The 14566-nt window shown below is 45.5% G+C and overlaps 1 protein-coding gene across 15 annotated transcripts in view; it reads right to left on the bottom strand.

Moving 5' to 3' along the window:
• Positions 1 to 13114, bottom strand: part of LOC147439388 (uncharacterized) — a 258172-nt gene extending 245058 nt beyond the window's left edge. For 11 of the 15 annotated variants that reach the window (XR_015184590.1, XR_015184591.1, XR_015184592.1 and 8 more), the window contains exons 1-4: positions 12785 to 13113; positions 1537 to 1901; positions 1308 to 1461; positions 637 to 856 (exon numbers count right to left, since the gene is read on the bottom strand). Coding sequence is in view for 12 of the 15 variants with exons in the window: in XM_086485227.1 (XP_086341353.1) it covers positions 637 to 856; positions 1308 to 1461; positions 1537 to 1901; positions 12785 to 12983 (938 nt within the window). In the remaining 3 variants the exon portion in view is untranslated. Of the gene's footprint in view, positions 1 to 636; positions 857 to 1063; positions 1148 to 1307; positions 1462 to 1536; positions 1902 to 12784 lie in introns of those variants that run through there. The other 4 variants (XM_086485237.1, XM_086485238.1, XM_086485235.1 and 1 more) reach the window with 4 other exon arrangements.
• Between the last annotated feature and the right edge of the window lie 1452 nt (positions 13115 to 14566).

Genomic DNA, 14566 nt, shown 5'->3' on the forward strand with positions numbered 1-14566 from the left:
CTTTGTCGCATTTATCATCCACTATGCCTGACACTTGTCTCTACCCATTGTTCAAAGTTCAAACCATTTAAGCAAAGCTAATTCTCTACAGGAGAGCCTCAATCATCATGGAATGTGAAGCAAATTCAGGCCTCACAATGTCACGTGGTGTAGAGGCCAGGTCTTTCGTATTTTCCAATTGGAGCTCTATAGAGCCTAGCATAAACATCTTAAAAGTCACAAGTTCATCTCCCTAAAAGTATTCATAATGTATCCACATAATGCCACTAATCCTTGATAAGCATTATTTTCTAATAAGACTCAAAAATTGTCTTCTATTTGGTTCATTTTGTGGTCATAATTTGTACTCACCAAGTGCATGTGTGAAGTTTATTAAAATTCAAAAAAAAAAGTTTCTTGATTACCACTTTAACCACTGTTCCCTAATATGTTCAGTCCTTCCACCCAACCACCCCCTTTCCCATGTTACGATGCCAAAAACAGTTACATGAGATAAATGACTTGCTTTGGGAATCGCTAATAATGTCGGTATTCTCAGAAACAGATTGAACAAAAATAAAAACCTTGTTAGTTACAATGCAGTAAACTCACATCATACTAAATCATTTTCTAAATAAAAACTCTTTCTTGACTTACTTTTTGAACATGGCATCACCAAGGGCTCTGGAAACTGCAAGTTGGCCATTCACTCTTGCCACTCCTCCCCATGTCGATACAAAACCACCTGCAGCTTCAATACGAAACTTCTCATCCGCTCTGTCAGGATGATGGGCAACTGTAAGCTCTTTGGTTAATATTGAAGGTACAAATCTTCCAGCAGCTTCATTAGAGAGATATATATTCATCTCCGGTGCATCTGCATTAATTGAAAACAGTAAATCCATTAGCATATTGCATCATTCGGCTTGTGAATATAAAAGCCATCACAAATGGCTAACCAGTTTGCTAGGCTACTGAGCACAACATAAAAAGTGAGGGCCTTTCCAAATTCATGCTCTCTGGTATATGACTTTTGCATTCCCAAACAGGAAACACATTGTAGCACAAGAAGGTTTACTCTAACCTGCTAGTACGTGACCCTAGTCACAACTTTCACCCATGTGATTTGCCTTAGATTATGACGATCTAGATATCCTTGTAAGCTGTTCTGCAAATTTTCGGTAAAGTACTTCAGCAATCTTAGGTTTGAATATTTTCTTCTTTTCTATATCTGTATCACAGTGTGACAAAGCAAATAGTCTTCCCTCTCCCTTGTGCATCAATAGTTTCCCATTTAAATACATAAGACAAAATTCAGTACAAATAACCTTCCATAATTCCAGATTGAAAAAAGTCTGCTGATATAAACGACGAACATATGAAGGCTTGAGAATCGCCAATATTTGCAACAAGTAAATGACTGTCCACCTTCAGCACCACAACTGCTGTTGTACCACTTTGGTGAACCTTTTTATTGAAGTTCTACAAAACCAACCTTTCGTAACTCAAAACAGATAAGGCAGCCAAATAAATCTAAACTATTGCTTGCCAACTCACTTTTCTCAATGCAGAATCTAAATCAGCCAAAGATCTTGAGATTGCCTCTTTTAATACTGCCCTGTACCAACAGGTAGACAGCTGCGTATCTTCGCAATTGCCGAAAAACATTTTCTCATAACCACTGGTAAAACGTTGCCACAATCTTTCATTCACACAAAGAAATGACGGGTCTCGCAGATCTCCTCCAGCAGATTCAGGCTCTAAACAAATATCACCGCCAGCATGATTTGATTCAAGCATTAAAATAGACCATGTATGATGACGAAGCATATGGGGTAAACATGTGGATGCATATTCACTAGCTTCAGCTCCATTATGACCATCAAATACCCCAAACAAGCCCACATGGCTTGAACAGCCACCTGCGCGGCAGAATTAAATAAGAAAATTTAGAATCTTAAACTTGCAGCATGCTTCATTGTGTCTCTATATTAATCATTAGACACGTCACCTTAAACCCAGACACAATTGATATAGTAAAACGTGTTCACTTAAGAACAGGACAACATTATAAGCCTCACCAAGAACAATAAAGTAAAACTAGTCGCTCAAGTGAATGAAGCATCCCACAAGCCTCAATGGCTATTTAAAGAAGCAAGAAAGCAGTGTTAAACAACCGCCAAAATATGTAAGACCAATTGTTGCCTCATAAAACACCAGTTGTACACATTACGCTTCATGTCGGATGGTCAGCTACATAAGTCTTATGGAAAAATCATCCGGGTCATGGAAAGAAGGAAAAGGCATTTGATTCGAGCACGGCAACCAAAGGCTAGACATTAAGATAACAGGTTTAGTAGTAGCAACAAGCAAACAAAGTCTAGAGTGGTGGTCTAATCTTGATTTTCTCTTTTGTTTCAGATCCAAAATCCCAGTTTGTCGACTACCTGCCAACTTATTCAACCAAGTAAAAGAAGATATATGTGAAAAATTCCACAAGTGCCACACTAGATTCAAGGCAAGCCTACATTGATCATACTCCAAATATGTCCTAGTGCCCGCCGAGTACAATTTAGGAAGATAAAAGGCCAGATCCTTGCATTCAACCAATCCCATGAGCATTGGTACTGCTCAAGCTTCTCTAACTCCTTCGAACAGAGGGTATGGGCCTTAGGAGATTTTGACGACCAATCTCATAATTCACCTTCAAGATAAAGTTGTAGGTCTCAAACACCGCCTCCATAAGCACTTTACAACCCTGGTAGTTGGTGGCATCAAGCTTTTTGTAACCGGCTAGCACCTCGTGCCAACAAAAAAACAAGGATACAATCGTAATTAGCTGCAACAAAACAAAAAAAGACCACACTTTTTTCTTCTTCTTAAGATCCTTCTATTAGTTAATGAAACTGCCCATAGGGCTACAACCACCTCTACAAGAGAGGGCTACAACAATCATGGGGGGGAGACTCCCAAAAAAAAACAGCATATGTACAATGAGGCAAAATCAAGACTTCACACTCACTTGAGCCGACATGAAAGAGGCGTAGTTCCTCTTCAGAGAGTATTGGCCCTCAAGTCCAGCACCCATTGTTGCTAAAAGGACTATTTTCTTATTTTTTTGAGTAATTTCTTTTTATTGAAATTAGGATATTTAAATGTGTCTCAAATGTGTTTTCTTCTATTCTAAAGAGTGAAGCTCTACAGACTATTCCCGATTCCGGAAACGGAATCTCTGGGCCTCGTTGCTCCTTCTCCGTGATGGAGTACCTGCAAAAGCACAAACATGAAACAAGAACGCGAATCATGAATTCACGATTGATACGTGTTGCTCCAAGTGCGGGAAACGAGACCTCGCGCACTGCCTTCGCTCGATCACTTGCAGGTTCTCTGTGGGAAGTGTTCCTTGCTGCTATCACTGGCAATTCTCTGTATCCAGAAAGTGGGGCGTGTGTTGCTTTTATAGGCTCCAATAACCGACAGGAATAGCCGGTCTGAATCCAGCCAAGAATAGCAGAGAGAGAGAGAGAGAGAGAGTGAGGGCACTTGAACTGTAAGGTTAGGAACTGTAGATCTACTGGAATTATTAGAAGCCATCAGGAACGGACAACTCTGATGTGTCATACGATGGGTAACATTAAACATCGGGAAGGGGTTGTACCGTTAGTTTGGTAGGAGAGACCGAGAAACGAATACTCTTGATGCGTCACGTGATGGGGTGACGGGAGCATCGGAAAAGGAATATTTTGTTGGTCTGGCAGGAAACCCTAACTGGAACTAGGAATACGCGTAAAGATGCAAGCACAAGAATAAAGATGGGTTATGAGAAGCTTTTCCTAAAGTCTGCATAGCATTTGTGCGTGTGAACTGCATCCGGGGACACCTGGAATGTGTTCGTATAGCACCAATTTTCAGCTCACTGAGTATTTTTAAGTTTTGGCCAGGTTCACACTTTTTTAAAATTAGTGACCGGCTGCCCACTTGATAAGTGGGCAACCCTCTTAAAATAAAAAGCAAGGCTTGATAAAAAAAACTCAACGTTGACAGCCCGGCTGAATTAAAAAGGCAGCGCAAACTCTCTCTCCTCTCTCTAGCAGCCAGCGGAAGCTCCCCCACTCTCTCTCCTCTCTCTAGCTGATGGCCCTTCCACGGGAAGGAAATTGACCATCGACTCAGAAGATCTAGAACAGAGGGGTCACTGTGGTTCTTGTGCTTGTAAAAAGATTCTCCCTAATAAAGATTCTCTTTAGGGGGGGAGACCAACCCATCTGCTGGTCCCAAATACTGTGTCGATCTTCTCCCTCGACTCTTTTAGTTGAAAGTTTATTTATTTTCAGCTTGTTGATTATTCGTGTGCGCTCCCGTTTGTGACAGTGGTATCAGAGCTTGGATTCCTCTCTTTCTGTGCAAAGAAGGACGATTACGGGAGGTACGGGAATAACCATGTCGGGCCAAGGGAGAAGCGCTAAAGAGCAACTTCAGCAAGTGCGAGCTCAGCCTACAAAATTGCAACCAAGAAGATTTTGGATGGACTTAAGAACACGCAAGGAACAGATCAGGCAAATATTGCAGGTGGTACAAAACCGCAGGAGGAACATGCTGAGGATGGTGCCGATACGCACAAGGAATCTTCGGATCGGAACAAACGGCCTACAAAGAGCAAAGGCCAGGAAAAGGAACTCTCTCTGTTGGATGAAAGCAAGGATGTCTCTATCTCTTCTCCATCTTACTCTCCTGATTATACTACTTCCACTTCTCATACAGTATCTAAATCTTCTCCCAAGAAGAAAGAAGCCACTACTACTATTGCCCTATGTAAAACTAAAGAAAACCCCAAATTCAAGAAGGATAATCGCAAGTCTCATCGCCACTCGAGGATTTTCAAATCTGGCGACAAGGATGTCAAGTTTGACAGCTATACTGGACGGATAGATATCTCTAAAGCACTGTCCTTTATCAGGCAGTTTGAAGTTGCTTTCGCTAATGAGCACTTCACGAAAAAATCCAAGTTGCGTCATGTTGGGATGTATCTCAAGGAGACCGCAAGCAACCAGTGGTTAGCCAAGGTTCTGGAAGGCTCTCAAGCCAATACGTGGACTCAGTTCAAAGCTGAATTTTAAGAACAATTCCTTCCACCAGATTTTGAAAAGGACATCTAGAAGGAATGGGATTGGCTCACCCAGAGAGAACATGAGAAAGTCACCACTTATGTTGACAAGCATTGGTTGGCTCTTCTGAAGGTTACTCCTTTCATGAAGATTTCCGACGAGGAAAAGATGAGAGAATTCGAAGCAGGTCTCCTACCACAACTTTGGAAGAGCGTGAAGGTGTATCCTCATAATGCCCTTCAGAGGATGATGGAGTCAGCGTTCATTGCTGAGGACCTACACTCTAACTACACAAGGGATACTCCAACCGGCGCAGACCATCCATCATCAAGACCGGTTACACTTTGGATGCTCAAGGGACAACCAAGCAGGAATTAGCACTCTATAACTGGAAGGATATGTACAAGCACTACAGTTGAGGACAACTGTTTAGAAGCCAAAGGGATGTTGTTAAATGGACTATTTTTTTATTTTTTTGAGTAATTTCTTTTTATTGAAATTAGGATATTTAAATGTGTGCACCTGAATCGTAAGGTTAGGAACTGCAGATCTACTGGAATTATTAAAAGCCATCAAGAACGGACAACTCTGATGTGTCATATGATGGGTGACATTAAACATCGGGAAGGGGTTGTACCGTTAGTTCAGTAGAAGAGACCAAGAAACGAATATTCCTAATGCGTCACCCGATGGGGTTGTCAAAGTCGACAATGCGGAAGCGTAGAGACCAAGGGGGGGGGGGGAGAGAGAGAGAGAGAGAGAGAGAGAGAGAGAGAGAGAGAGAGTCTCCTGAACCAATCAACCTTGCCAATGAATAACTGAAATGTGTATACAATGGAGGCAAGGGGTTGCTTATACAGCAATCCCAGTGAATTGCCCTACCCAAGACTTTAACAAATAAGTAAAATAAATACCTAAAAGCCAAGCTAAATAATGGGATCACATTGGGCAGTTCACTTCAGATGCCTAAACTTTAACACCCTCTTTGCAGCTCATAGTGGACATCAATAGTGAGACCAAGTCGATGAAGAAGCTACCATGGACACCACAGCACCAGCCGGCATACTAGATACACCTCGTTGTTGCTCTACTCAACTTTGTACCTGAAAGTAATGCCATCTTGAGCATCGGTTGCCTTTGTAGAAACTTTGAACTGTAGTCCACACTACGTCCAATAATCCCCATTAGTGAACTGTGAACATATCACGTCCAAAATATAAAACTCCAAGATAATGAACTCTGGAACACATCCTGTCCATAATCTGACCAACAACAATGGATTGGCGCACTCATCCATAGTGTTTTAGACGTCCAATTGGTTCCCTGCCAGATGCATGTGCATTCAACTCCGACCTACATGTCCAAACACCAATAACATGTGCATTGAATTCCGACATACGGGTCCAACACAAGGGTCCAAATTAATCATAAGGAGCATTGTTTGCCCCTCTCTGCCACTCACAAGCCTCTCTCTCACTGAAGCTAGTGGTGACACCTGTCATTTGACTAGAAATCTGACGTCGAGGCCACTGTGGCCACCACCACGAGTGCCATGTCGATCTCCTCTTATTACCGTAATCTTTGTCCAGCTTGTCTTTATCCTTGTCTTCCTGTGAGTTCCTGCTTTTGCCTTTGGCTTCAAACTCCCGAGCCAAACAAAGCGTCAAGTCACATTTATGACAACTCTAGTCGTACCTCGTGGGTACCAAGGAAGCTAACTGAGTACTGGTACTGCCATCCTTGTCCAACTGAGCTTTGTCGTCGCTGTCCTCTAGCGAACTCCTCCATTTGCTTTTGACTTCACAAACTCGAGCCAAACAATTTGTCGGGTTCCTTGAGAATTGTGCCGATGCATAGGCCGCTAAATGGATGGTTGACAATCCGTTATCCATAGCTTTTGGTCGGTTTTGGTCGATGTCGTTGGGCGTGCTCGAGCAAGGGGAGGCCATTTTGAAGTTGCAAGAACTTGAATTCCGAGAAACCTTCTCGCACTCCAAGGGTAGCCGCACGAACCAGTGTAACAGGGAACGGGGGGAACACAGCCCAAACGTTCCGAAACGGCGTTCCGGACGAGTCCCGTTCTCGAAATGGAGATGGGAACGAGACGCCATTCCGGAATGGTGTTCTAGCAGTGTTCCGGAATGGGGGGAACGAGGCGAAACATGAGGCGAAACGGCGAAACGCGGGGCGAAACGGGCAAAAGTAAGCATTTGGAGAAAAAAAGTGGGCTTTTGGAGGCAGATTTGGGGTTGTTCGGGGAACATATTTGGTGCAGTTTAGGGGGCAAATTTGGGGGCAGTTTTGGGGTTGTTTAGGAGTTTATTTGTGACTAAGCTGAATGGAGGTAATTCAAGCCTTACTCTAGGTGGACCGTTCCGGCCCTGTTCCCGTTCCGCCCCCCCCTCCTCCTCCCCGTTCCCATCCCGTTTCGGATCCTCCCGTTCCCGTTCCCGTTCCCCGTTCCCATTCCGGGTTACTATGGCACGAACCCCAAGTTGCAAAAAGAATCTCCAAACTGCCCCTCTTAAGGTCCACCCTCTGTTCGTCTTTCCGTCTCCCAAGCCACTACAGGAAACTTCCTTCCTTCAACCCAAGCCGATCCACGGAGCTTTGCCCTAAATTTTGAGCTTCAAAATGCTCCCAAACTGCAGTTTTGCTTCTCCCATGCCGCTCCACAACATCCGTAAATTGGACACAAAGCCACACCTTCCCAATCTATCGCCGCATATCAAAACGCAACAGAAGCGGGGTCGGATGTCGTCACTAAAGGGGGCACTGTCGACTAGCAGCGTTTCAAAACACTGGATGGGATGGGGGGGTACACCTTTTCTGCCAAGAAGGGAGCCCCACCGTTAAGCAAGGCAAGGGAGGAGCGTTTCAACACGCTATCGCACAAAGGGCTGGGGAGGGGGCACCGTTGCCACTGGCGTCTCAAAACGCAGCAGAGCAGAGAGGTGGGCAGCGCTGCAAGGGTACAGCGTTTTAAAACGCTCGCAGTCAAAGCACACACCGAGCTTGAGGGGGAGAGAACGCCGCCGGAAGGGGCACTAACACCCAACGTTTTAGAATGCTATGAGTAGAGGGTGGGGTGAGAAATGTCGGCGACAGGGGTCCACGGTTCTCTTCTCTTGCGGGGCTGCTGCTCCACGTCCAAGGCCTTCAAGCACAAGCTACACCAAGTGGCTCTGATACCATGTCAAAGTCTACGATGCGGAAGTGTAGAGACCAAGGGGAGTGAGCACAAGAGAAAGAGAGAGAACGAGAGTCTCCTGAACCAATCAACCTTCGCAATGAATAACTAAATGTATATACAATGGAGGCAAGGGGTTGCTTATATAGCAATCCCAGTAAATTGCCCTACCCAAGACTTTGACAAATAAGTAAAATAAATACTTAAAAGCCAAACTAAATAATGGGATCACATTGGGCAGCTCACTTGAGATGCCTAAACTTTAACAGGGGTGACGGGAGCATCGGAAAGGGAATATTTTGTTGGTCTGGCAGGAAACCTGAACTAAAAAAAGGAATACATGTAAAGACGCAAGCACAAGAATAAAGATAGGTTCTGAGAAGCTTTTCGTAAAAAGCGGAATATGGCTGCCCAAGACAGACTTCTCTTGGTAAAGTTGGAACGCCGCAAATTTGGCTTTTCTGTGGGCTAAAAATGTGGATACAAGGTGTTAAAATTATGCTTCTCAAGTGAATGCCCAATGTGATCCTAATATTTTATTTTGCCAATTTTAGGTATTTTTAAACATATTTGACATGAGAATTGGGTCAGGCAATTTAATTGAGGGGTATATAAGCGCCCCCCCCCCCCCCCCCCCACACACACACACACACACACATTGTAATAATCATCTAGTACATTGCCGAGTGTGTTAATTCAAACTCTCTCTCTCTCTCTCTCTCTCTCTCTCTGTGTGTGTGTGTGTGTGTGTGTGTGTGTGGATAGTTAGTTTCCTACGACATTAAAACAATCTTCTTCTCGGGTGTGTGTGGGTGTGTGGGTGCGCGCGCGCTAATAGAAAGAGGAAAATGGTATAACTTTTCTATCACCCAAATGTGGTAGATTGGTTATGCCATTTCCCTCTTGAATAAGAGGTCTTGATTTCAACTCTCCTCGTCGAATAGATCTTTATGGTCTCTTGGGATAGTTTCCTACAACGTTAAAACAACCTTCTTCTTCTTCTTCTTCTTCTTCTCTCTCTCTCTTGACCATATCTTGACACTCAGAACCATCATTGAGGAGGGTAGATCGCGTGGGAAACGGATCTATTGTAGCTTTGTGGATTTCCGCAAAGCTTTTGACAGTGCCTAGAGCTAGATTGATGCGTAGATTACAGCAGATGGGGGTACCCACATAGCTCATTTGGGGGGTCATGGCATTATACAGGTCAGTAGTGGAGCAGGTACGCACCTCAGAGGGTCTATCCACCCAGATTCACTCCACTATTGGGGTGAAGCAGGGCTGCCCGCTCTCTCCTACTCTATTTGGTATGTATGTGGATGAGGTTTCTGACTACATTGAGAGAGATGGTGATAGAGGTGCACAGATGGCAGGGACATGGATTCCATTATTGTTATATGTTGATGATATTGTGTTGATCTCCGACTCTCCAGAGGGGTTGCAACGTCACTTGGATGCTTTGAATAGGTTTGCGGTTTGTCCATCAACCTTGGTAAAACCAAGGTCATGGTATTTAATACCACCCCACAGTGGATCAGGAGGTCAGCACCAGCATTCACATACGGCCAAGCGACTGTGGAGTATACAGATGCGTACACTTACCTCGGAGTGGTTTTTAGTGGGCCCACATTTTCATTGAGGAGCGCAGCAGAGACTAGATTGACCAGAGCCCATGCAGCATTGTGGAGATTGGAAAGGATGTGTTCACAGGTTCAGTTTCAGGAGCCTAGGACGAAGCTCTGGCTCTTTGACACTCTGGTGGCTTCTGCATTACTTTATGGAGCTGAGATCTGGGGACCTTCATTAGATCATCACGGGAGGACAGGCCGCAGCGATGGATGGGGGGACATGGAGAAGCCTCTGGTCTCTATGATCTCGCGGCTCATTAGAGCCAAGGCCTCAATACCACGTGCTATTGTTCGAGCAGAGCTAGCTGCCCCCCCACTAGTGGTTGAGGCGCTCACCAGATCGATCTCCTTCATACACCGCATGTGGGAACTTCCCAGAGACAGATATGCTCGCCTTGCACTTGAGTCCTCTCGATAGTTAGCCATGCAGGGAGATACAGCATGCTGGTATGGGGAGATGACATCATGGTTTCACGCGCATGGGTTCAGCATAGACAAATTGCCTCCCTTCCAGTACTCACTGGATGCACCCTCTCTGACTCTTACACAGTCCGAGATCACCAGGCTCATCCGCTAGGACTTGACTCAGCTAGACACCAGGAGGACATGGATACAACCAGCACAGGAGCTGGGCACGAAGATGGCTTTCTACAGAGAGCATCTCCTCCAGCTCACGGTTGATGGCTTTGTGACGAGGCCGAGATACATGGACACCCACTTGTCTCATGGGATACGATGTGCTATCGGCCAAATACGTACATCTTCACACCAGCTACGGATCGAGACTGGGAGTTACAGTGGAGTACCAGCAGAGGCCAGGACATGCCCCCTGTGTGACATCGAGCCTGAGACAGAGTTGCACTACACATGCCACTGCCCCGTCTACTACGAGATACAAGGCTGCTTCCATCGCTTGTTCAGAGAGGACTTTGGACCATTCTCCAGAGTCATGCAGTACGAGGATCAGAGATGCTTGGGTTTGTTTTTGCTCGAGCTACGCAGACACAGAGAGAGCCTGATGAGAGGGGAGGCTAGCCAGTCCCAGAGACAGATCACAGATTTCTTTAGAGCTGCCACTGGACACCCGGAGGAGTTACTACCACAGCAGAGCTCGTCGTCTCACACCAGAGGCACACTAATCGACCGAGCGACTGAGCTTGGAAGATCCAGACGCCCATGACTGCTGAGGACTACACAGCATCGACGGAGGCTGCATCAGAGGATTCGGATCACTTTGGCTCGACATGCACGACGCCCGATCAGACTACTGACCATGGAGGAGATTGATGAGATCCGCCAGCGACCGATGCTGGATCTCTTGTGATCTAGCTATCCCAGCTAGCTGCTGTTCACACCTAGTAGTTTAGGATTCCATAGTATTTTATTGTGACATTTGTCATTTCATTTTTGTCATTGTTGTCATCTTGTTACTCTGACTCTGACTTTGTATCGGATCCACCACATTGTAACTTTCTGGTCTCATAGGTCACTTTGGCCTTTTGAAGACATTAATATAACATTTCATTTCATTTCTCTCTCTCTCTCTCTCTCTCTCTCTCTCTCTCTCTCTCTCTCTCTCTCTCTCTCTCTCTCTCTCTCTCTCTCTCTCTCTCTCTCTCTCTCTCTCTCTCTCTCTCTCTATGTACAAAGGCAAAGTAAGGAGGGGACTAAGTTTGCGTGCCCATATGCACATCAACATCAACAACCCATGACTCAACCACAGTATTTTGCATGCCTATCTCAGAGGCAACAAAGCTTGCAGGTGCTTGAGAAGTCCCATGAACCACTGCATCCCTGTAAGAGTGCACCACCTTATTCCATGCATCTGCAAGAGTGCGATTATCATTACAAGGAAGAGGTTTTTGCCCCACAGATTTTACTTCAGGAGGTACATAATTACGAGAAGAAAGTTGCGAACGCATCTTAACAGTCTTCTTGGGGGTTACCCAAGGAGATCCTTCCGCCGAGTCCACATTTCTCACACACACACACACACACACATACATATATATATATATATATATATATATATATATATATATATATATATATATAGAGAGAGAGAGAGAGAGAGAGAGAGAGAGAGAGAGTGCAAACATGCCGTGACAGGCTGGCACCTCCATACAAGAGTGATCCTCCCTATACAACTGAGCCAGATGGTCTCTAAAGAGCTTCCTACTCTCCGCAATATGGGGGGACCAACTCCCCATAAATCACGCATGGCCCAAAAAGTTAAAGGACCAAAAAATTATGGAAAGTGATCTGCCCTAAAACAGGCCGCCTTACTAAACTGGGCACCGACCGGTGACCAGACACAAACTGCATACATGCCGAGACCTCATCAAGAGAGACTAGCCTCACAAGGCCGTGTACAGCCACAAAGAAGCCCTAACTCCCTGGATCAATACACAAACCCAGGAAATGGCCTCCAAAACTCTGACTTTCCAAGATGTTACTCTATAGCGGAGAAATGGAATTTGGCAGGGATCATGGTAAATGTCAAAAGAGAGCACAATTTTCACCTAAGTCGTATAAGGAAAAATCTCTCTCCACATCAATCTATTGTGAATGTTAACAGCATTTCTAAGAGGATCTATACTGCAGTGGCTCATGCAAAAGTTCCTTGCATGATATATTGTTGAGATCCCCTCTTTATTTGTATGGCTCATTGTATGGCATCACATGTCATTCTGAGGTTATGCATGAGGACTTTCTACATATGAAACAAACAAAGTCGACACGTGAAAAATTTGCTGTAAATTTGGATCCCGTAGCTCGTTTTAGCCTCTTCAGGACCTTAGACACATACAGCCCAATTGAACAAGTCATTGCCACATGTCCATCAAAGCTCTCCTTTCAAGCGTTAATCTGAATATGCATACCTGGGCCCGGCAAGAGGATGTCAGGCATGCAGATGATCCTATCTTCTTGATAAGGACGACGACCCTGTTTTTGAGAGACGCCACAAAAGGAGGGGCTATCATTGTTCCACGCCACTCGCTCTGCGTCTGAGACAACTCTAATCGCCAATGTGAGCACGATAAACGTCGTGTGCCATCGCCGCAGCTGCTGCTCATCCATCTTTCATGGTAGGAATACCCGCAGCGTCCCGCGCTGCTCCACTCCCATTAGCTGGTTCCACGCCATTGAGGGAATTCAATTGAGCAGCGGCGAGCTTGGGCGGCCAATACTCACCGTATTCCGCCACTCCAGAGGTCCCTGTCACACCTATTCGCTGGACACTTTAGGCCCTCGTCACACTTGGGCAGGCAATGGCTGTCCATACCTAGGTGGCGGGCAGCTATTTGCCGAGCCAAAAGTGTAACATGGCCTCACACCCCTGCTAGAGGGGCAGGCAATCCCCCCTGGCCATCTTTTTCCTAGCAAAGACCGTCTGCAAAGAGACGAGACGAGAACGAATTTTAAAGGACTTGAGATCTGGCACAGATAGCGTAAAAGTCAGACACCTTACCACTTGGCTATCACTGCTACGCTGAAGGGGAATGCGATTCTTTAAGGTATTAGCCTAGTGTGACTGCATTGTTGCGGCCACATCCAAAGTGGGAGAGGGGCAGGCGCCCTAGTGTGCCAGGGGCCTTAGAGTGTTGGCGGCCATGTCATGGCCAATGGGCCATCTTCCTCATTCAGGCGGGTGACCCACAGCACTATCTTACACGGGCATGGGGGAGGCCATCAACGGTTGAGCATGTGACAGTCGTCCGATGATAAATTCAGGTCATGCTTGTAAATTCGAGCTAGCAACCCCTCTCCCTGCCCTCGTGATTTGAACTTGAGACATAACCCTTGGGACTTGGGAGCTCGGTGCCCTAACCACTTCACTAATGTGTGCTCTTTGAAATCTATTGGGAATTGGCTTTCTATTATCAATGCAATTCGATGCAGATTTAGGAAATTTATTAAATTCAAGAATTTTGGTAAATTCGGAGGATCAAAGCCACGGCCCCAATCTTTCCCACGCCTCAAAAAGCACGCCTACGGTAGATCCCCTTCCCCCATGCTCTTGATAGATAGAGAGGAGGCAAGCGACCTCCCGAGGCTACCCTTCCCTCACCCTAAATGTGGTTGGGGCCAATGTTGGAGAGCCAATGGATACTACCGTGTGTGACTTCATTGATTAAGGCGGCATGAAAACATGCCCCCCAAGCAACTAGCTCGCACATGTTGACTAGATGTGTGAATGCAAGCCATCGTCTCATGTTGTCACACATGACCGCCCGCCCAAGTGTGTGATGCAAACATGGCATGCCCTTAGCTCGCATATGGGCAACCCTCCTGCTAGGGGCTTTGTAATATTGACTTTCTACATTGGACGTAACAGCCAAATCACACTTGGCTACCACAACAATCTCAAGTGGCACAATGGACCTAATTGCAACCAAGCCTTGGATTGAAGACCATCGTTCAAAAGAGACAGGGATTTCTTGTGGTGGGTGACAGCTTGCATGCCCCTCCCGAAAAGGGATGGACAAGGGCAAAAATTTGTGTAAGCGGCCTAACACTAGCATACTAGAACTCATCATATCCACCACTTTCTGGTAGACATGCATAGATTTCTTTATTTGCCATGTGAAAAGTCCATTACAAAGACTTGGCATATGGAATAAAGCATTTTGTAAATTGTCTTTAAGCTAGGTGTTGTACAC

The sequence above is a fragment of the Adiantum capillus-veneris genome, chromosome 16 (assembly GCF_014529385.1).
Source record: "Adiantum capillus-veneris isolate H3 chromosome 16, ASM1452938v2, whole genome shotgun sequence".
NCBI lineage: Eukaryota > Viridiplantae > Streptophyta > Polypodiopsida > Polypodiales > Pteridaceae > Adiantum > Adiantum capillus-veneris.